Below are 23,312 nucleotides of genomic sequence, written 5' to 3' on the forward strand. Positions count from 1 at the left end.
TCAGGGACCTGGATTTGGTAGTGATGTATGGATGGCGTCCTTTTTATTTCACCCAAGTGCCAAATGTTTGAAAATTGAACATGGAGGAGAAATTAATAATTGTGGTTTGTGTTTGCTGGAATTCTTTGAGACCAAGTCTTTTATATTTTGAAATAGAGCTGTGAAAGACAAAGCCTGGAGCAAGATTCATGACATTTTCACATTCTTCACCAAGCCTCTTCCAACTGTAGATACCATACATGCACTTGTATATACGTGTGAAGAACAAGGACCGTGCAACACACGGTGTGAACGTAGCATTTGAGTCTCAGATATGACTAAATTGTGGACACCACAATCTCCTGGTCCCAGGACACTCTACCATGAAGCCACTGAGGTGGTTTTGTCCATCTGTTCATGAGAAAGTGTAAAGACTGATGGAGCAGAGCCATCTCCCTGAAGACACCTGATGTCAACTGATGCCAGACCTTCTATCTTCAGCTTTTTCACATACGGTTTTAAGCCTCAATTTGCCCAAAAAGCTATCAGGAGCATCACTTTCACAAGGTTCTGTTTCATAAATAAAAAAAATTAACCAGAACACATCAAAATATTACTTTTTTTTAGTTTCCTTAATTGACAAATACGTTTCAAAAAAGTTCATTTTTTTGTATCTGTGTGAGTCAGAAATGTCTGCAACATAAAAACAGCTCTTTTGAGAACAGATCTGTTTAACTGGAATTGATGTTTCTTTTATTAATATTAATGCAATTGGGAGAAAAAAGGTGCAGCAATGTGTTGAAATGCAAATGGTCTGTAATTGTGAGTTAGAAATAGAAACAACTTCCATTCTTAAAAAAAAAAAGTTTAGCATTAAATAAGCCTGAAATCTAGATCTTTTTTAATACTACTTCTGGAGCCATGCTGTGGTATCTGACAGATTTAACAGCACGTAGCTGTCAGACTAGATAGTAAGAGCTTATTTTATTAACAAAATGACAGCGTGTGTTCTTGCTTTGGGACTCGTGGTGGGAAAACTACGTTAAGCAAACATGTATTATGTTAAGACCTTGTTTTGGTTGGAGTGCATTATAAAAATATTACTTTATGTGTATATTTTATGAAAGAAATAGGAAAGAGGAGAAAATTGAGGGGAGAAATTCCTTTATTCAGAGAGATGAATAACTCTAACTCTAAACTCTATAACTCTAACTTTGCATCAACATAAACAAGATTCTTAAAGGGTTGTCTTAGCCAAAATATGCTGGACTTACTTTAAAAACCCACTCAGATAAAAAAAAATGTGTCTTTGGTGTTTTTAGCATGTTCTTGTGGCATTTTTCTTGTGATGGGAGACATATATAGAAAGAAAATTAAGCCTAAAATTGAGCAAAAAAAAATTGCAGTTTGAAAAAGAGCCTATTTGTGACTTAGAAAATACAATGGGCGGCTCACAAGATTCCTGCTGCGCTCCATTCTAATGCATCAACTTGCAGACAAATAGATTCATGTACGTCTTTTCCTTGTCTGAGCTGACACTTGGCTCCAAACTGTACAGCTGGATGGTAAAAATTGCTTTGCATTTTTGTTGCACTGGTAATGTTGGGTTGGGATTGTATAGAGGCTGTAAGCTAGTGGGAGAGAGTGTAAACAGATGGTTAATGAGAAGTGGGGCTGGGTGTACTCCACGCCAGCAGTCCCGCCCACAACTCAAGAGGTAAATTTCTAATAAACTCCTGTCACTCTTTGGAAACCACATCCTAAAGAAATAACAGTTTGTTTTTATTTTGCCTAAAATGACATAATTATAATCAAAAGACCACTAGGAACACTTTTACAATAAATCAACAGATGATCAGAGTTGCTTTCTAGAGACAAAAGGTTGAGGAATGTTACATTTCTTACCATGTTTTCTTGGCGATGTGATAACGGTACATGTGATCCACCAGGCCATACTTGTTACTGCTGAGCGCCTTATATCCCCCGTGGACGTACACACAGCCGCTGGTCTCGTCATACACGCTAGTGTGGCCGTAGCCTCCCTGAACAACCGCACCGCTGGTAGACGCCACCTGCCATGAGTTGGACCCTGAGGCGCAAATGGGGAGCAGACGCAGAAATGATTAGTGGACAGTCCTGCAAACAGGTCAAAGCTGATCATCTAAAAGGTTTTGCTTTGGTACGTTTTCATTACCACTTTAGTGCCAAAAGCCAGGGAACCTCGTATTGTATTTAATCAAGAAGATGGAGAAAAGAGAGGCTAAACAGAAAGCTCCAAAAACAGAATTACATTAAATGTAAAAGCCTCCCTAATGTCCTATCAATTTCAATACTAAAAAGGTTATAGAAGTCCTTTATGGAGAACAAAAACATACAAGGAAACCTTGGATATTTTTGCTGAGTTGAAGAGGGAAAGTGCATGTTGAGGGTCATTTCACACAAAAACTCGACATGTAAACTGCTAGATTCAAGTCGGGAGCTAAATTTCAACAATGTTAATGTGCTGCTATGTGAAACAAAAACTCAACTTTAACTTAGTTTTTATTAATAAAGTTGCAGGCTACAAGTGTTATTAGCTGCACACATCATCATTGAAACCCTTTAATCTTTATACATTTGAGTTAAACTACAGAATACCACGAAAAGGATAGTACTTAAGTAACCCTACAATACAGAAAAACGTAGGTATAAATTGTTTGAACCAAAAGATTGTATCTTTTTCTGCATCTACCAATCTTGACTTAGTACCTGTTATAGAATATATTTATCATTTACTTCTTTCTGTGATGCCTGCTGCAACCCATGAAGTTGCTGTTTATTGAGTGGGAAAGAACTACTCAGTGGTGCTGAAGCCGGACAGACTGACATCTCTGAGCTTCATTATTTGGTTTACTTTGTACATGGTCTGACACCAGATCCCGTGGAAGGCTACGAGGAGTACACACGTGATCCGTGATCTGTACAGATCACTAGCCCTGGTTCTCCGCAGACGTGTGCCGTGGATTCCCAACCCCCTTCCGCGCACATCGAAAGGGATTCACGTAACCAATTTGCGTCCTGCGCCTTTTTTTCATTAAACACGCATCAAAGTCACTGCTCAACGCTTGTCCAAAAATGTGTTTATAAACCTGACGCTACTGCCGCATGTGGGAGGAGCTACCTTCAACAGTTTTTCTCAGCCTCCTTATGAAAAACATAGAAGATGATGGGGGAACCGGTGCATTTATTTTGAAGAGCTCTACAAAGCTGTCAGCAAACTACTCAGTTTGACACTGGGACCTTTTTTGATGAACACAGAGCTGATATTCTTGTGATGATAAATGTTTTTAAAACAGTGAAAATTAGTAATTTCCTGCGGCACACATGACCATCTTTTGAGACACACTGGTTATAAAACACTGATCTAAAGAACTTGCCCACTCAGAACTAGTGGGGGACTCTTGAATGTACTGCAAATTAGAAAGTGGCTTGGTTGGTCCATGGTTGCAACTGTACAAACATGCAGGTTTTTAACATTTTACGTTTTTGCTTTTCTTATTGAAGCTTGATACATAGGTTTTCATAATAATTGTTAGAAATGTGATATTTTTCTCCAGAAACCCGGTCAAGATGTGTTGGTGAGTTATGGAATATTCAAAATGAACTTTCATTGGACTGGACTGTATGATGTAAGGCAATTTCTTTACAAAAAAAAGCAGAAAAAAGAGAAATAATCAGAAAAAAATGAGAAATTGATTTAAGGAACAGATAGAATCATATACAGTCGAACTACTGTGAGGGTGTGGAAGGTCAAGTCTTATCCCATCTTCAGATGCTAATTGCTGTGAACCTGCCTTTCTGAGTGGTTATTAAATCCATTTACTTCTCTTATTTTTCAGGTTGACTCATAGTCCTTCTCTCCAAAGCCTAATGATGCCCTGCACGGCACCAATCTCCATGGAGCGTGAAGTGACAGACGAGGTGAGAGAAGGAAGTGAGGATGACCACGCAAGGAAGAGGGTTGGACTTATAGATTTAGAGTTAAAAAAAAGGAAAACATAAAGAAGAAAAAGAAGTGGGCAAGACCATTAAAAAATGAATGAGAGGAAACGAAGACCAGGATGACAGGAAAGCAGAAGGGGGATGGAATGCAGTAAATTCATTAATCACTGTCTCCTCACAGACACTCAGGCCAGGGTGCCACCTCTTTTTAATGACCCTCTAAATTGTGAAAGTGTGTATCTCTTTGTGTACATGTTTGTGTAAACATGAGTTTGCTACTCTGGAGTGGCGTCGCATAACCAGCTCTGATTTCAGCAGTGGGTAAGTGGAAACTGCAACAGTGCCATCTTCAGGTCATAATGAGGATGACACACAAAACTTTTTTTTTTCTCTACCTTCCAGGGATTTTGCTTTTGGCACACAAAAAAGACGCTCTTCCTCTGAAAAAGTGTGTTACACACCATTTAAATAGACATTGAGAAATTTTGTAGATTCATATACTTGTCAATGTTCAGATGATCTGATTTGGTGTATTTTATAGATAATATAAGTTAAAAAAAAAAGCCACAGGTACTTATTCACATGACAACCAAAAATACTTCAAACTAAACAAGAAAAAGAAAAAACAGTGTAAAATTTTAAATGGCGATAAACTATGAACATCTTTAAAAATTATAACAATAATTGGAGCTAAGACCATATTAGTTTCAGGCAAAGGGAAATGGAGTTGAACTCACGGATGTTGTACTCCTGAACTTTGTTGATGTAGCTGTAGATTGGTGAGTAGCCAAAGAAGACCAGCATCGTTGGTTCTCCATCAGATAGCTCTACCACATGAGCCGTGTGGCCTTCTACAGCATATGGAGGCGGTGGGGCGGGTTTCCGTGGTGACCAGGTGCGCCCGGGAATGTTGAACACCCACATCTCATCCGTTATGTTGTATGTCCCGGCTTCCAGCTTCCCCCCAAACATGTAAATGTCATCCTACAGGAGGGAATAATACGTTTCTTTTGAAGACCTTTAATAATTTTTACTCCGTTTCTGGGGATCTCAATTCTCACATTTTTATTTCCCCCGACCATTGAATTATGAGCAAAACATTTTAAAGAAACCAATATTGTTAAATTCATTAAATGAAGGGAACTTGTTACATACATTTTCTGTTATTACTAAATGACTGGTTTGTTAATTCTAAAATGATGAGCTACGTAAATGTAAAAACTTTTTTAGAGATTTAATCATCCAGTTAATTAATGTGTGTTTTATGGGGGAACTCAATTAAAACATATCAACCTCAGTTAATTTTTAACAGATTCGTTTTTAATAATGTTTAGTTCTGAATCATGGAAAATGACTGACATTCAAAGGGCTACAGATGCATAAATGATCTGTTTGTTTGTTTCTGACCTTGTAGAGAGCTAGTGAGTGTCCGTATCTGTTCAGGGGTCCGTCACCTGCAGGCACTGCGTCCCATGTGCTGCTGTCCAGATTGTAGCTGAGCACAGATACGGCACATGAATGATGAACGAATTAACAGCCAGCATTCCCCTGACAAATGTGGCTTACTTGAGGACCATGTGGTAGTTGGAGTAGTTGAAGGAATAGCCTCCCACCACCCACATCAGTCCAGAATGCACCAGAGCTCGATGGGATGCCCGACCCAGAGACTGAGTTGATGGCTTGATGCTGGGAAGTACCCAGAAGGCCTCAGTGGAGGGGACAGTGAGAGTGCAGTCTGGACCTGACATGGACAAAGCAAATCATTTATAGTTCAAATATATAATTTAGGCCCACGGGGCATGAAAATTAGATCACAAAAAGGTGAAGAAACAAAAGGAAATCGTCAATTCATTTTTCTACTTTAGTGCCCTCTAGTGGTAGATTATAAAAGTCCTGTGAACTTGGACGCCTTCCTGTTTTTCATTCTCTGAAGAGATCTGTTCCACAAGTTGTTTTTTTTTTAAGTAATGACCATTTTATTTTCAGTTATTTCATTTGTCCAATTAGGAGCCCATAAAATGAAGGGATTGTGTTTAAAAATGCTTTAGTTTTTCACATTTCTATGCAATCCTTTTGTTCAACCCATGGAATAAAAGCTGAAAGTCTGCACTTCAATGGCATCTGAGTTGTTTAAAATTCACTGTGGTAATGTACAGAAACAAAATTAGAAAGAATGTGTCTCTGTCCAAATATTTATGGTCCTGACTGTGTGTGTATACATATACACTGAATGCAATATGCTTCCATAAAGATATCAAACGTATGTAAAAGATAATCCCTAGATGTTAAAATAATATATATATATATATATATATATATATATATATATATATATATATATATATATATATATATATATATATATATATATATATTTTTTTTTTTAATTTGTCTCAGTTTTTTTATGACTTGCAAACATATTATTAAAACTGATCATTTTTCTAAATGCATTTCCTTCCTTTGCTGACAGCACCGTTCCAGCAGATGGCAGTGCTCTGTCAAATATTCAGGCTCATCAGTGGTATAAATTACATCCTTTATTTACTAATAATTGTATTTAAAAGATAATAATGAATCACAGATGTCAGAAGTAGGGAGTCTTTTATGCCCCTTTTTTTTATATATACACATATTCAACTGCAAATGCTCTACAGGCAATGACTAGTGAATATCAACTAGTGTGATTGTGACATGTGAAAGTTTGCGGTTTTTCCTGGCCTTCCCACAAAAACCCTCCCAACCCCCAGTCATAAAGTGTTATGTGTGCAGCTGTGAGAGGAACGTTTTGATATTATTATAGTCAAACATTGTATGCTTTTTTAGGTCACAATTGACAAGATATTACACCCTGTGTTATTAAAAGATTGAAACAAAAGCAAAATAAGGAAAAACCTAAAATCCTCGGCGGAGATTTTGATGTCTAAAAGGATGTTTTTGTTCTAGAAAGAAAGCAGTGTGCCGTATCCCGCTTGTGCACCTTGCCAGCTGTCGTTGCAAACGCACAGCTTCTCTCCAGTCAAGTCGCAGTAGCCGTGATCCGGACTGCCACAGTTGTGTTTGCAGTATGGAATGTCGCAGGCCTCTCCCTTCCAGTACTCCTCGCACTCGCAGTAGACGCGGCCCGCCATGGAGTTTGCTGCGCTGCATCTGCCATGGCCCGAACAGTTGTTTGGACAGGAGTTTATCCTAAGGGGGGAGGCACAGTTTGGCAGAAGGTCAAGTCTCAATCTTGAGACTGAATTGAACACAATGGACAAATGTTACTTTAGAAGAGCCTCGTGAAAACAAGGTAAATCATAGGAACTTGATGGAAAAACGGCAACTCAAAGCTCCAAATAGATTTATGGAGAGGCTCTGACTGTTGGATCAGAATCAGATGAAGTTGAATTTATTTCAAAGTCACTGGCAAAAAAAAAAAAAATAGGCCATTTTTCCTTTTCCAAAAAAAAAAAGCATTTTAAAATAATCTAACTAAGTGAAAAGACCTATATAGTGTGTGAATGGGACTGTGACTGTGAAGCTCTTTGGGCCTTTGAGGAAGGTAGAAAAGCGCTATACAAGAACACGGCAATTACCATTTACATAATTTAAAAACATATAAAAGACTGAAAAACACACAAAGAGTATAATAATAATCCAGAGGCATGAATAAACCCTAATCTAATACTTGCTTTTACAGTATGGTACCCACAGGGTGTTTAAGTGGTATTTACATGGTACTTTTTGTACCTACTGCATACTTATTTACATGGTACCCAGTAGATACTTTATATGGTACCTACTGGGTACTGTGGTACTTTTAGTACCTGCACAGTACTTATATGGTACTTGGTGGGTATTTAAGTGGTACTATTTGGTTTATGTGGTACCTTATTATTACTGGGTATTTATGCTGTACACAGTAAGTTTTTATATAGTTTTATGTAGCTACTGGATATTTGTGTTTTGTGGTAATGTCTTTTGCGGTACTTAGCACATGTAAGAACAGGGTAAGTACAAATAAAATACCTTCAATTTACTTCTTGCCTTATTGTATGTTTCATGGTATTTACCATGTGTAACAAGATAGTGGGTAAACAGAAACTGCCTTTGAAGTACTGTGAAGAAGGGCCCACAATTCTTACCAAGTAAGTTTATGTGTGTTTCATGGCACCTATCATCTGTCAGAGGATGGATAATTTATTATGTGCTACCTTATTGTGTTTTTCATGGTACTTACTTATCAATGAGAACAGAGATGGTAAACAGAAAGTACCATCTATTGCATGTTAGGCCTCACAGTAAATCGCAAATTTATCGTCATCGCTAAATCAAGTTGTGCAATTTGCATATCGCAAAAGTTGTCAAAGATTGCAATAAATGATAACCTTAAATGTGCTAATGTTCGCCTCCTAAATAGACGGGGATCATTTGGAGTATAATTTAAGGTTTTTTGACTCTTATTTAAATTAAACTGCTGCAGTGAAATAGAAATGATGTATTTAGTTGTTTTGTTTTTTGTTCATGTATCGCAAGTTATATCGTCATTGCAATATTGATCACTAATATCGCAAATCGCTAGTTTTTGCTCACAAATCATTGAAGAAAAACGGTTCAGTGCACTGTCTAGTGGGGTCTAGATGACCCAACTCCCAATGTTAAAGTGCCTAGGATAGCACAAGGGTTAAACAACATGACAACTTTAGTGTGTTTTGTACTGTAAAAGGAAGCTTTACCAAAACCTTTTCACCAAAAGTTGTCAAAGTTTCAGCAGCTAAAATCCGCTTCATCACATCAATAAGTTAGAAATCCAATAAGTTTGGAGCAAAAACCATGAAAAGCAGAAGGAAGTAATTCATCATTTGAAAACACAAAAGCAGGTTTGTTTCAGTGGAAACGTCACCGTGTCATCCTTTGTGGCTCATACATTCACTGTGTCCCACCACATGTCACTTAATTTTTCACTAAAGCTATAATTATTGGTAACCCTGAGGCTGAATGCTTCAGCAAAACAGACAATTTCTCTGCCGAACATGTTTCTTAGTGTCAATTTTTCTAATCTACACTAAATTAAATTGAGGTTGTCCTAAACTGTTGTGGCCTAGAGACTCAAGATACAGCTTGTCCTTTGTCTTTATGGTTTTGTGCTGATTTTAAATGATGTCCCTGAGACAAGCAGAACACGGAAAACAATCCCTCCAGAAGGCATGTTTTATCTGTTGACTATCTGGTTTGGTTGGACTTGGACACTATTTATTTTAGTTAGATATAGAGATCACAGTGTTCCAGTTCATTTTTCGGCCAGTCATTAAGTTTTAAAGGTCATCATTGTATGGATACTTAATCATTATTGATAACTCATAAATAATGAGAAAATGTATTATGCAATACTTAAAGAGAACTAAACATAATTCCTACAAAAACTGTGTAAAAATGTTTTTTTTTTGCCATTAGTCATTTTATTTTAAACAGTTAATGTTCAAATTTTCAGTTGGATTTCTTGATTATTCTGTTGATTCAGTCTTTACTTTAAATGTTGGAGCCCTGAACAGAAAAGGAAAAAGAAACCAATTGCTGTATCTGGAATGTAACTTGTAGAATGTAAAATAAAAAATAAAAACTATTGACTTATAGCTTTACGTCCCTATGTTACAGAACCCGTACAGCTGTTACATAGTTAAACAGTGTTTGGAAAAAATAAATAAATAAAAATAATTTTAAGTCAATTTTTTGTCTCAGTTTTTTAAGCCATTAGCAAATATTTTACTACTTTAGAAAGAAATCTTACAGACTTGAGCCCTAGATTGATCACCATGAGACTTTAACAGCGTTTTGCACAACATGTGGAGAGATTTTTTACTAATTACAGGATTTATAACTTATTATTTTGTCCATTTTGTCCAGTACTACGTTTGATAAGAAGTCATGTTGTACATGATAACTAGGGATGTAACGGATACAGGTATCTGCCCAAAAATTGATCTAATACTAAAAGTTGGTTGAAAACCACAGATATGAACATGATTATGTTGGTGAGTAAATAACTGGTTTCCAGAAAACTTTGTTAGTTTCTCGTACTGCAGTGTTTACTAGTGTCTTTACATAGTTAAGCGTAAAGACTTATAAAGAAGAAGATAGAGATTTCTTTTGCAGTATATGACTAATATAGTTCTTTAGATATATTCAAGAGTTGTTGCATTGTAACATTTCAGCCACACAATGTTCTGCTCTTTTAAAGTATGGCAACATTTCAGGTTTCTTAATCTTCAAAGACTCACTAGATTCAAAATTGTATTGTTGGTATTTTTAAGATGTTAGTGAGGCATTTTTGTGATGATACAGGACATTTATAAAGAAATTAAAATGGTTGGAGGTGAAAAAATAACATTCTAAATAGGTTGTGACAGCCTTATAAATGAAAACCAATATGGTTTTTGAGAAAACAAATCAATCTCAATGGCTATCATTGATGCTGTGGAAGAAATCACAAAAAGGACAAAAAGAAATATGCAGCTGGAATTTCCATTGACTTAAAAAACCAATTGGTGCTCTCAATTATGAAATCCTACTTGACAAACTGGAAGTGTCTGGGATAAGAGGACTAGCGCTAACTGTGTCAAAAGCTATTTAACAGGAAGAAAATAATTTGTCAAGATTGATGAATTTACATCGGAAGCCAAAGAGATAAGTTGTGGTGTCCCACAGGGACCAATTCTGGAACAGCTGCTATTCCCTATTTACATAAATAATATATTGAATTTTTCAAAAATTTTAAACTCATTATTTGCTGATGGCACAAATATACTGTGTTCTACAGACAATAATAGGGCTTATCAATGTGGTGAACATAGAGTTAAACAAAATCAAAATCATGGACGGACTACAACAAAATATCTTTGAACCAAGATAAAACCAAAGTGATGTTTTTTGGCAACTACACCGCCAATACCGAGCTCTCACTTGAAATAAATAATGTCATAATTGAAAGTGCTACAGAAATCAAATTCTTAGGGGTTGTTATCGATGACTAACTGAATTGGAAGCAACACATCAGATACATAAAAACTAAAGTTTCAAAAAGTATTTCAACCATAAGTAAATATATATATATATGGTGTATTAGAATACAACAGTAGATATTTATTGTACTGCTCCTTAATCTTACCATATTTCACCTACTGCATAGAAATTTAGTGGAATGATTTTAAGAGCTCATTATATCATCTCTTCCTACTTCAAAAATGAGCCATCAGAATTGTACATAAAGGCGACTATCCTGATCATCCAAACAATTTATTTATTTCAATTCAGACTTTTAAAACTGTAAGACCTTGTTGATTTTTACACCGCGCAACTTCTATACAGAGCTACTGGGAAATGGTTACCATACAATATCCAAAAACAGAAAGTGAAGGAGGTTACAAACTGAGGGGATGTAGGAACTTTAAGACCAAATTGATAAGAACGAATCAATGAGTATTATTACATATCTGTTACATGGTGTGTGATTCACTTAACTGTTTACTGAAATCCTGAATGAATGTTTTCTGAAAATAATCAATCTTCAATAAGCACTTGGGATTATCGGGGTTACAAAAACTATGCAAAACTATAAAATGAAATAACTCAGTAGTAGTATTATATATACTCACTTCTTCCCACTCCTATCCAAGCAATATATCCAGCTCTACTTGACTTTAGTTAATGATTAAAATTTTTTAATTAAGTAAATGTAACTTTAATGTGTCTTTGTTTTTGTTTGTTTGTATTTTATCTATGCATTTTATCGTTTCTGTAATGAGTTTGATAAATCTATGTGATTTCTTTTATAGTATTGTCTACAATTAATGCTTGACAAAAGCAAATCAATCAGTCAATCGACAAGCTCCCTGCTCTAGTCCATTCCGATCCATCTACATATAGACAAATAGATCAACGTACATCTTCGTTTTCCTCATCTGAGCTGGCATCTGGCTCAAACCTTTAGGTCTGGATAACACCACTATTGTTCACCATTTTTGTTGCGCCCATAATGTTAGGTTGGGGGTGTAAGGGGCTGTAAGGTCAGTGTAAATAGATGGATTATGGGAAATGGAGAATACTCTGAGGTGAAATTCTAATTAAGTCCTGCTGCTCTGCCGAAACTATGTCCTTGATTTTGACTGAAAACGGAAGAGTCATGATTTAAAAAAAAAAAAAAAAACACTAGGAACACTTTGAAAATAGATTAAAGGTTGATCAGAGTGGGACTTTGAAGCTTTAAAACTACTATTGAGTGAGTAATTGTGGAAGCATCAATTATTTTAACAGTATGTGTTGAACAGGGCAACTGTGGCTTTAAGGCAGAGCAGTTATTTTTCAGTTATTGGGTTGGTGGTTTTACTTCCAGCTAAGCGCCCCCTTCCACCAATGTGTGAACATCGTAATAAAAACGTTTGATTAGTTATAGGTTAAATGATGCTGTAAAGGTTTGGAACTATAGACATTTACACAAAATTCTCCCTTCTGCACTTTATAGAAGTATAAAAATGATGTATGAGGCCCAGAAATGTTGGCATCTATTCCAGTCTCCTATAAAAACTACAAAGAAAACTTTTCCTGATTAGAAGAGTATTATTTTTCCAATACTGACATGGTTGTGTACACATAAACATTCCTAAACTGTGTCTGACACAAGATTTTCTGGTATTTTTAAACTTTTTAGAGAAAAAGCTATTGATAAAAGAGCTGGAAAGAGAAACAGAAAGAGATTTAAAAGAAAAGCAAAGTATTTGGATTTGTGCAGACGTACGAGTAGAAGATATTGAAACCAGTGAGGTTGTAGGCAGCGTCGCTAAAGAAGTGCAGCAGAGCGTAGCCAGATGTCGTCATCACTTCAGGGATCGTCTCATTCCTTCGGGTTTCAGGTACTACCAGACCGCTGGGAAAAACAAGGAAAATCAGAGCTTTCTTAGGGGAAAGAAAGACGTTTTTTTTTTTTTTCTTTTTTTTTCAAACTGTTGTTTTTCGGGACTCCAACTTCAAAGCAGTCCCTGGAGACCTTTAGCAGCATTTCATCATAAATTGCATTTTAAAATATGACAGTGCTTTGCTTAAGGGTGCAGTCAGAGTGTAACACACAGAGAGGGTGCTGTATTTTCTTTGATGGTTTTCCATGTGGAGCTTTGGTTCCTTTCTGTGGTTCAGAGAAACACATTTAACAAAGGCACAGAACTGCTAATGTGAACGCCGTACCCTTAATGTGAACCGCTGCAGCAACAGCTTGGCACTTTCCTTTTGTTGACTGTAAGTATTAATGCTAGTCTTTGTGTGGTCAACTTTTTCCTTTGTCTGGTCGTCCAAATTGCTGCATTCATGGACTCAGTTGAACTTTTAAATGTAGATAAGCCAGAAAGTGTCAATTACTACAGTAAATTATGGTAAAGCTACAAAATTATGGATGTTACACTTTTAATAAGCATGTAGGAAATGAAAGACTGCCAACCACACACTTTTCCTGACATATGTTTGCGTGCACATGTGCATAAAAAGCAGTGGCATTCAGCTGTAATCTAACTAATTGCAATATTTTCCTCTCTATTATCCCCCTAACCCTGCAATTATGAGGCCTATTGTTTGGCTAAAAATAGAAACATTTTGCCTTCAAAAGGCCATATTTGTTGAGGCGTTTGAAAAGGTGCCAAAGGCTAAATAGGTAATTTCCACATCTACCTCCCATTCTTGCCTTTAATTCAGAGGGGCTTACCTGAAGACGGCAATCAGAGGGGCATAGATGGAGTCGCCGTCATAGACGTACATGTGGTCCCAGCTGCACTCAGTGGCAAAGTGATTGAAGCGCAGCCGGAGTTCTGTATTTGGACTGAGGATAAATGGAAATAAAATTCAGTTGGTGAATACAATTTCCAGTCTACTTCCTGAACCTCATTTTCAACTTCTATCCCACTCTGTGAAATGTTATAAACATGAGAGCATAAAAAACACCCACAGATATATGGATTTAGGCTTCATATGAAGAGGCTAGAATCACTGCCAGAACAATAAACCAAAAAAATAAACATAATGCAAACTCAGTTATGTTTCAATAAAAAAACATATTGAAAGAAATGTTCACTATTTTTTTTCCTTAACATGAAAATGGTTTCCTTTTTTAAGTACAGAAGTAAAGAAAATGTTTTTGGCTACCATTTGCAAATTTGAGTCTTTAATAATGCGAGAACAAATGTAAAATGTTTCAAGTAAAATGTAAAACGGTAGTCAGGAGGTAGAAGTGAATTAAAAGTAAACTTCTGAAGATGTAAGTTTTGTTGTCTCCTCTTTTCTTGCTTTTTTATAGACAGGCAAACTGAATTCCCTTTTTTAGCAGCCAAGCATGTGAAAAATGTACACTCACCTATCCACTTTACTAGGTACACCTGTCCAACTGCTCCTTAACCACAATTTCCAATAAGCAAATCACACGGCAACAACTTAATGCCTTGAGGTATGTGGACATGGTCTAGACCATCTGCCGCAGCTCAAACCGAACATTAGAATGGGGAAGAAAGGGGATTGAAGTGACTTTGAACGTGGCATAGCTGATGGTTTCAGACGGTCTGAGTATTTCAGAAACTGCTGATCCACTGGGATTTTCACCCACAACCATCTCTATGATTTACAGAGAATGGTCCACAAAAGAGAAAAAATCCACTGAGCAGCAGTTCTGTGAATGGAAATGCCTTGTTGATGCCAGAGGTGAGAGGAGAATGGCCAGACTGGTTCCAGTTGATAGTAAGGCAAGAGTAACTCAAAAAAAAACACTGGTTATAACCGAGGTCTGCAGAAGAACATCTCTGAACGCACAACATGTCCAACCTGTAGGCAGATGGGCTACACCAACAAGACCACAGTGGGTGTCACTCCTGTCAGCTTCGAACAGGAAACTAAGGCTACAATTCACACAGGCTCACCAAAAATAGACAATAGAAGATTGGAAAAGTTGTATGGTCTGATGATTCTCCATTTCTGCTGCCATATTCGAATGGTAGGGTCAGAATTTGGCATCTACAACATGAAACCATGGATCCATCCTGCCTTGAATAAATGGTGGTGGCAGTGTAATGGTGGGGGGGATATTTTGTTGGCACCTTTTCAGAATCAAATTACTTTTTGATCCAACACGGGGGAAATTTGTTCGTTACCGTAGCAAATGACAGCATTGTAAACATAAGAGGAAAAAAAAAGAATAAGAATAATAATATAAAAACAAAAAAACAAAAAATTAACATAAATGTAAACAGTAATGTGGTATAATTTAAAAAGCTATTTACAGACAGCGCAGGTAAAAAGCTGTGCAAAAAAAAACCCAGTAGTAGTACACATTGAGCATAGTTTCAACACCACAGCCTACCTGAGTATTGTTGCTGACCATGTCCATCCCTCTATCACCACAGTGTACCATTTTCTGATGGTTACTTCCAGCAGGATAAGGTGCCATGTCATTAAGCTGGAATCATGTCAGACTGGTTTCTTGAAGATGACAATGAGTTCACTGGACTCAAATGACCTCAACAGTCACCAGATCTCAACCCAATAGAGAACCTTTGGGATGTGGTGGAACGAGAGATTGACATCATGGATGCGCAGCCGACAAATCTGCAGCAACTGTGTGATGCTGTCATGTCAATATGGACCAAACTCTCTGAGGAATGTTTCCAGTACCTTGTTGAATCTATGCCAAAAAGGATTAAGGCAGTGATGGTACTAGCACCAACCGGGTACTAGCAAGGTGTACATAATAAAGTGGCTGGTGAGTGTATATATATCATTGGTAAAACATATTATAATCTAATTTATTCCAAACATACAGAATTATTTTAATTCAATTTAGTCCAGGTTGCTCACATCCACATAGACCTAGTTTTATGAGTGACCAACTATTTAGATTGAAGGGTTTTCTGGGTAATACCTATACTGAGCAAACAAAAAGTGACTGTGGACAGAAAAATTCTCTACCAAAAAGAGGAATAAAAGATGAGATGAACAAATACTGACACTAAAAGCTACTAAATGAATTACTTTGTTACTGTGCTGAACATCTTCTGTCAAACTGAGTCACGGCAGCCAAGCAAATTTTAACTTTTTCTTTTGTGGGAAAAAGGGGATTTGTTGTCTTTAGGATCTTTTAGGTACCCTGTGAGCCATGCATAGCATTCTGATTAACATAAAACATCAAATGCTTCACTTTCAATCAAAAAGACAAAGCTTTGTGCATTAAGCTGGCATGGCATGCCTCTTTGAGTAAATTGGCACAAAGCAACTCTTGATAGACAATCTTTGTCTATTTGCACAGCCATAAAGATCCCTTTATTTGAAGCCTTTAAGTCCGGTATAATCCAGGTGGAAAGCAAGAAGATTAGTGGTGATAAGTGGAGGATAAAAACGTTGCTACTTACTATCCCTCTATTAGCCAAGTGCATTTGGTTTTGTATTTGTAGTTTACGGGGCCATCTGTGAGGGAGCCCGACAGGTCTGTTAACCTGCAGAAAGAGAAGAAGAGAAAGAAAACAGTTCACTGATGAAATGTTTACAATCAGTTGGACAGACTCATATCATCATCCCTACAAAGCAGAAGGATTTAGGCTGCTTCAATCAGGTGATGGATTCACAATTATTGACCTTAGTCTGGTTCCATAATACGGAATCAGATCTGACAGTGTGGAGTTTGTAGGGGGGGCTGGGCTCAAACCTAGCTGGAGAGAATAACCACTCCATCTCTGGAGGTATTATAACAGATTCATTTTAAGAGTTTATACTATTTTATTTTTATTTATTTTTTTCCCTACTGGTCAGAGAACCAATCTGCAAATTTACCTCTGGATTTTCATTGTTTTGTTGTCTGTGTTTCATTAAGAGATTGTAATAGAGTTCCATTTAAAGTACAGTCAGAACTGTCCATGCCCCCATCATCTGAAAAACAACTTACTCTTCATTAATTTTGATTTTATCTTATTTGCTAGTTTGGCAGCAGTTCATTTTAATAAAATCTTAATTTCTGCTTTTTTACAACCCTTTTTCGTAGTTCAATTTTCTACAAGATTTAGCCTCTGTTTTTCTTGACCTGACTTTACCTTCAGTATTACAGCTGTGTCATCCGCAGCAACTATTGTTTTTGGATCATCACCTCATGTTCTGTGTCATGTTCTTGTTGGTCGTTATGCATCAAGCTTCTCATTTTTTTTTTTTTTTGTGAAAGTCTATGCTTGTATATTTGCAGGCAGGGAAGAAAAATTAGCCTCACTGGTACATTACAGACATCTTAGAATCACATGAGTTTGAGTTCCTGAATGACAGTTTTTTTTTTTTTTTAACATGACTGTAATTAATCTTTTAAAGAAGATTAGGAAAAACTTTTTTAATGTATTTTCAAAGTGTTCTGAAAGACGCACTCTAAGGAAAATTGTGTTTTTGGTATTTTTAACATGTTCTTGTGGTCTTTTTCTCATGGCGGAGGACGTATATAAAGAAAATTACGATTAAAATCATGTTTCTGAGTAGTTCTTCATTTGAATTATTGTGAATCAGATGAAACAAATGCAGTTGGAAAAAGCTTGTAGCTGTGACACAGAAGCTGGGCAGGCCTCAAGCTCCCTGCTCCTCTTGATTTTGATGCATCCACTTGTGGACAAATAGATCCATGTATGTCTTGGTTTTCCTCATCTGAGCTGGAATCTGGCTCAAAACATTACAGCTGGATAGCTCCAATATAAGCTAGTGGGAGAGCGAGTAAACAGTTGGATGATGGGAAATAGGGGCGGGCCTATGCCCCACCAACGGTCCCAGCCACAACTCTGAGGTGAATTTCAAATGAACTCCTGCTGCTCTGCAAAAACCGTCCTAGAAAACAACCAATTTTGTGATTTTGGTTAAAAATGGCATGTTCATAAAGTCAAAGATGATTGGAATGGGACTTTAATGGTCAAACAGGTTTAAAAATGTAATATTTGAGCTACTTTGTGCTGAGAGAATTGTGTTTTATCCAAATGTTTGCTACTGATCTCCATTCAAATGCAAAGCATGATTTAAAAAAAAAAAAGACTTAAAAGGAGTTGTACTTTTTGTGTTAAGATGTTTATAGGTGTAAAGGGCTTTAATGCTATATCTGTTTCAGGGTTGTATCATTTTTTTGAGTTAGACTAATTTCTTTTTTTATTTTTAATTACACCTTGTCTCCTTCCAAAAAAATATTGGTTTTAAACTTCAAGGTCTAACGTCTCCACGGTGGTGAGGGCTTTTATAAAATCAAAATGCCCCACGCCCTTGAATTTTGATCTAAAATAAAATTGATCAGCTGTAATTGAAAAAAGGTCGTCTTGTATTCTATCTCAACATCCTTGACCATGAGTGACTCCCAGCTTCCCTGCCAACAAGTCTTTTCTTTAATTGACAACACCTGCAGTCCTCCTTGCCATTTTGTCTTTTTTTCTCCGTCTAAAGTGTCACACTCTGAAATGGATGTAATAATACATTATTGATTCATTTTTTGAGCTGGCAGGAACAGGTCTCTCAGAGTTTTGACAGATAGTAACATTTCTGGCAGAAAAACATTATGCCTGCGAGCAGATAAAAACATGACATCCCACTCATGTCAAGGTAAGACAGACATTGGTTGCTATAGAGATCACAGCATGACATATTCACATGCTACAGTAATAATAGCCACAAGGAAAATGAGTGTGTGTGTTTGCAGCAAGAACAGGTCACACTTGTCAATCAGTGCAATTCTGATTTAGATGGAAACAATGGGGAATGAACACACTCACAGTTTTACACAAAGCATGTGAACATCACAGGCACTGCAGACATCGCCGCCTGCCTCAAGTTGAACAGTGTGTAACTGTGTGAGTTTGTGTATTCATTGTCTGAGACTCCAGCCTTTCTGCAGGCTTTGTGGTAATGATAGCATGCAATGAAAGAAGAAAAATTCAGCTCAATTTACCAGAGGAAGAATAGAATATAAAAAAAAAGATTAATGGCAAAATACCTGGCCAGATTTTGAAGTTTTATATATGGAGGCTAATAACATTTTTTATTAGCTTTAAAAGTGCTGTGAAACCCCTGAAGCATTGCTTTGACATTCACTTTTGTTAGCACAAACACTAAGAAATGACGCACTCACACCACAAATATGGTTAAACCTATAATTCTTTTTCAACCTGCGTATTTTTCTTGTTTACATTTTCCTTTGCACCTCATTATCAGCTTTTTCTAAAGCCCTGCAGAACCCTGACAATGACATCATTTTAGGAATCAAGTAAAACACTCAGAGCAGGGACATGAGGAGCAAGATTTAGAACACATTGCATTCATGCAATATGATGGTCTAATCTCAGATGTTCCATGCAGAGCTATTCATTTACTAAAACAGAGAACATTTTAGAGGGAAGTTTTAAAACATACAACCAGGTGTTGAATATAATGAGTCTGGGGGATTTGCGCTAAATTGTGCCGTTTGTGTAAAAAGAAAAACAAAGAAACCCAACAGCCTGCAGCCAAAATACATAAACTTGTCATTAAAAGCCCTACCAAATAAAACATCCAGCTCAGTGTTGTAAAATAAGAAAGCATTTCCTTTTTTTTATCATAAGAGCCCCATAAGAAAGAAAGACAATTTCTGGGTAGTTTATCTAGCTTTAAAAATTGCAAAAAACCAAGCAGAATAAAAAAATTAAGCATGATTTTAAATAGAAATAAAGCAAACTTTATTTAATTTAGAAGTAACCGAAAATTGAATGTCCCTTCATTTCCCTGTTTAGTTTTACCTCCTTTTAGGCTCTACAGCAGTTTAATCTTTTTTCTATAATCCCAGATTAACAATAATTTTATCTCGCTTTTATGGTTGAATGAACGATGGAAATGTCGATGATGAAAATTCAGTTTTTGTTTGCTGATGAAACCTGCCAGAAACCTTGACTACAAAAAAAGAAGGAAAAAAAAAAGCCTACCTACAGTAAACTCATGCTAACATCAGCAGTGCTACAATCTGCACTCTATACTTTGTTTCAGTATGAGTTTTGATGTAGAACAATTTATAAGATCCCTTTGGATAAAAATAATCAAGGACATTGCGTCTCTCAACTGGGTCACTGAGGCCTCATCCAAGAGCCAGGCATGAGGAAAAGGTTTAATGGCAAGCACCTTCTAGCCCAGGGGTGTCAAACACCAGACCTCAAGGGCCGGCCTGCTGTTGATTTTCCAGAAACCCTTGCTTATCTGCTGCTGATTACCTGGATCAGGTGTGTTCAGCTAATAAGGACCTTCAGTGGCAGGTTGGTTGGAAAACATGTTGCACACTGGCCCTCTTGGCCTGGATTCTGACACCCCTGTCTAGCCAGACCTCCAGCAATCAGGTTAAATAGCAAAGCCCCAAAGAGATGGATTGGCCTGTTCTTATGTGCAGTTAAAGGAAAAATGTTAAGCATTCCAATCCACAAAAATGAAAAATTGCTTTTAGTTTATGGAATGTCACTTCTCTAGTGGGCAAATGAGCCTCGACTCCCGCTCTTTACAGGAGTTATCCAGAGTGGGGGGGTGACAAGAAGTTATAGAGCTAGGTGTGGCCCCACAGCTTGGAGCCAGAACATAAAAGTTTTCCTCAGTAGACTGGACTGTGGCTTCCCTACACCTTTAGGTTTGGCTGATGAACGCTGATTGTCATGTCTGCTTATGTGCCCAATATCATCTGAGAGTACCCAGCTCTCTTGGAACAGTGGGAGAGAATCTTGGAGGGAACACCTTGTGGAGATTGTTTTCTGGACTTTAACGTTTTGAAGAAAAGAACAAAATGTCTTAAGAAGAAAACATGCCTCAGTTTTGCTGGATGACCACAGTCCTCTCATTAGCAATGACATCCTCCTTGATCTAAACTAAAGAAGCATTTTGTTGTTAGACTGCTGTACTAGTCACAATCTGTTAATGAACAACAAAGATACCAATAAGATGACACTTTTGGCTGTAGTCCAATGATCAAATTTGAAGCCTTGTGTTCTGAACACCTAAGGTGATCAAATATAGAGTGAGGGTCAGCTAGGAATGTCTCTCAGAAGAACCTATCATGACAGATATTCAACTGTCACCTTCAGAAGATCCTCCCATTACATTACAATCACCTGAATCTTGGTGATGTGCTCCATAAATGAAAAAAATCAAGTATTGATTGTCCTGTAGAACTTTGTAAGCACCAGTCAAGTACTGACAGGCCAAGTGTCACTAAAGGTGAGTGTTGGAGAAAATTGGTGAGAACATTGAACATGGCTGAAGCAGTTGGAACCTGCAAGAATGCCACCTGGATCTCCTTAAGGTTATTCATCCCCTAGATGATAGTTCTCTCTGTGGTGTAATGTCCGTTTGGGAGAATTGCCTCATAAAAAAATTGCCAGTTTGAGGTCAGTCAGACAAATGGCTCAACAATCCAACCAAAGTCTTCTTCAGGGATGCTCACTTGGAAAAGCCTTGAAACTTTGATTAAGCACGTCAAAGCCTTTTAAAGTAAATACGTAACCAAAACCAGAATTAATCCATACATAAAGCGCTCTGGATTATAAAGCCTGTTGTCGTTGTATGAAAAAAATTAAGTGCACCCAATAATGTGTAAAATGCAGTAGTTTTAACTCAAGAGTACCCCTCATGTTCTGTTTGCATTGTGTTCTTGCAAGACTTTAACATTTTTTTCTTTACCTTACAACCTGCAAAAAGTGTGTGTGGTTATGTTATACTTAGTGAACAGCTATTCCTTTCATTCCTTTTTAGTATGGTAAACTAACCTTTCCTTTCAAGCGCATGCTGCTCAAATGCAATGCAAGTAAAATTCAAATTACTGGATTGAAATGAGTTTTCCACTGTTGTGTTAATTTCTTACCCTACTTGTGATAAGAATATGCATAATGGATGAAAGAGTAATTAGTTATTTTAAAATAATTTTTTTTTTAAATAAGTAATCCCTGTAGGATATAGCGTAATAACTTATTTTGAGTATTTAAAAATAAAATGACATTGTTGTGAGATTATTCAAAATGTTTAAATTGTAAGACAAAGTATTAACAACTGATTGCTATATTTTTTTAATAATATATACAGGTTTTGGAGAGCAGAAGCAGATCCAGCCCCACGTTTGAATTTCTTTGTAAAATGAGAAGACTCAAGACAGTCCAGTGACAAACCTCAGCCATTTTATGACAATGTGGAAAAGTCTTTTGGCATTAATAGTTAACACACAACTAACTGAGGCCTCAAGAAGCAGCTTAAAAATGGTGATCCAGGAAACCTTTTATTGATGCTCCTGAAAAAGCCTGGTGGGGCGGAAGACACACATGCAGGAGGTGGTGCTCACAGCTAGCTGAGCTGATGAATGGCCAAGAAACGGACGATTATAGTCAACAACATGAAGCTAATGTAATATTTTTTTAAAGCAACAACATAATAGGTAATACACATAAATGCCAGCAACTATCCAGGGGAGGTTGATTGGGTGGAGAAGGAAGAGGCAGGGCAGACAGATCAGGGTAATAAAACAGACAGGGCAGTGAGTAGGAGGTACGTAGGAAGCCAGTCCAGTACCCTTTGAAATATTCATCTGCTCCTGGTGAATAATAGATGGTATATAGAAGGCAGATGCATCAGGAAGAGGCAGATAAATAGATAGAATAAAGCAATAGGGGCAGACTACAAGAGAACCTAATATCCTCAGGTAGTGTAAGGTTAATCTGTTTCATTCCCTTTGCTGCTGTGTCCAAATATGGGATAAGCCACCTCCCCTCTCCTGTCATGCAATAGACACTCTCCGAGGAGCTTTTACTCAGTTTGTCATCTGTTTAATAAAACATTATCATGAAGCTGGACTCATCTCCCCTGTGTCGAAACCTTCACCCATATCTACCTGTTATACATTATTTTCATTTAGTTGTCATAATTTTTGTGCAGTATACATCTGCAGACATCTGCAAATACATCTACGAGAGAATATAGTTAGAATGTTATTTTTTAAAGCTTCTTTTTTTTCGTTGCTCAAATTTTTTCAATGCTTAACATAACGTTATGTTATGTTCAGTTAGAAAATAAGGATTCAGTGTGACAGTCAGTTTTTAGCTCCCTGTTTTCATCACATCAAAACATTCAATTCATGCTCATTTAATGTTAAATTTGTTCTCAACTTTTTTGTCAAAAAATGTGAATAAGTGTTTTCAAAGGCAGCATTTTAATTTATTCTGCTGTGGAATGTTCCAACTGAGTCACTGAGAAACCCAGAGCCAGTGAAAACCTTCAGTCTTAAAGCATGTTTTATTTTGAAAAGCTTTTAACTTTTACTGATGCTGTTGATTTTTACCTTTGAGATTTGGGGA

At 36.9% G+C, this 23,312-nt stretch overlaps 1 protein-coding gene across 4 annotated transcripts in view; it reads right to left on the reverse strand.

Annotated features, from left to right (window-relative positions):
• The window catches only part of atrnl1a (attractin-like 1a), a 287,490-nt gene that overhangs the window by 238,369 nt on the left and 25,809 nt on the right, over positions 1 to 23,312 (reverse strand). For all 4 annotated transcript variants that reach the window (XM_078931510.1, XM_078931509.1, XM_078931508.1 and 1 more), the window contains exons 2-9: positions 16,371 to 16,454; positions 13,685 to 13,798; positions 12,731 to 12,859; positions 6,938 to 7,146; positions 5,527 to 5,701; positions 5,368 to 5,455; positions 4,698 to 4,944; positions 1,885 to 2,068 (exon numbers count right to left, since the gene is read on the reverse strand). In XM_078931510.1, the coding sequence (XP_078787636.1) occupies positions 1,885 to 2,068; positions 4,698 to 4,944; positions 5,368 to 5,455; positions 5,527 to 5,701; positions 6,938 to 7,146; positions 12,731 to 12,859; positions 13,685 to 13,798; positions 16,371 to 16,454 (1,230 nt within the window). The remainder of the gene's footprint in view (positions 1 to 1,884; positions 2,069 to 4,697; positions 4,945 to 5,367; positions 5,456 to 5,526; positions 5,702 to 6,937; positions 7,147 to 12,730; positions 12,860 to 13,684; positions 13,799 to 16,370; positions 16,455 to 23,312) is intronic.

This window comes from Oryzias latipes, chromosome 15, assembly GCF_053564925.1.
Source record: "Oryzias latipes strain Hd-rR chromosome 15, Olatipes_Hd-rR_3.1".
Lineage (NCBI taxonomy): Eukaryota > Metazoa > Chordata > Actinopteri > Beloniformes > Adrianichthyidae > Oryzias > Oryzias latipes.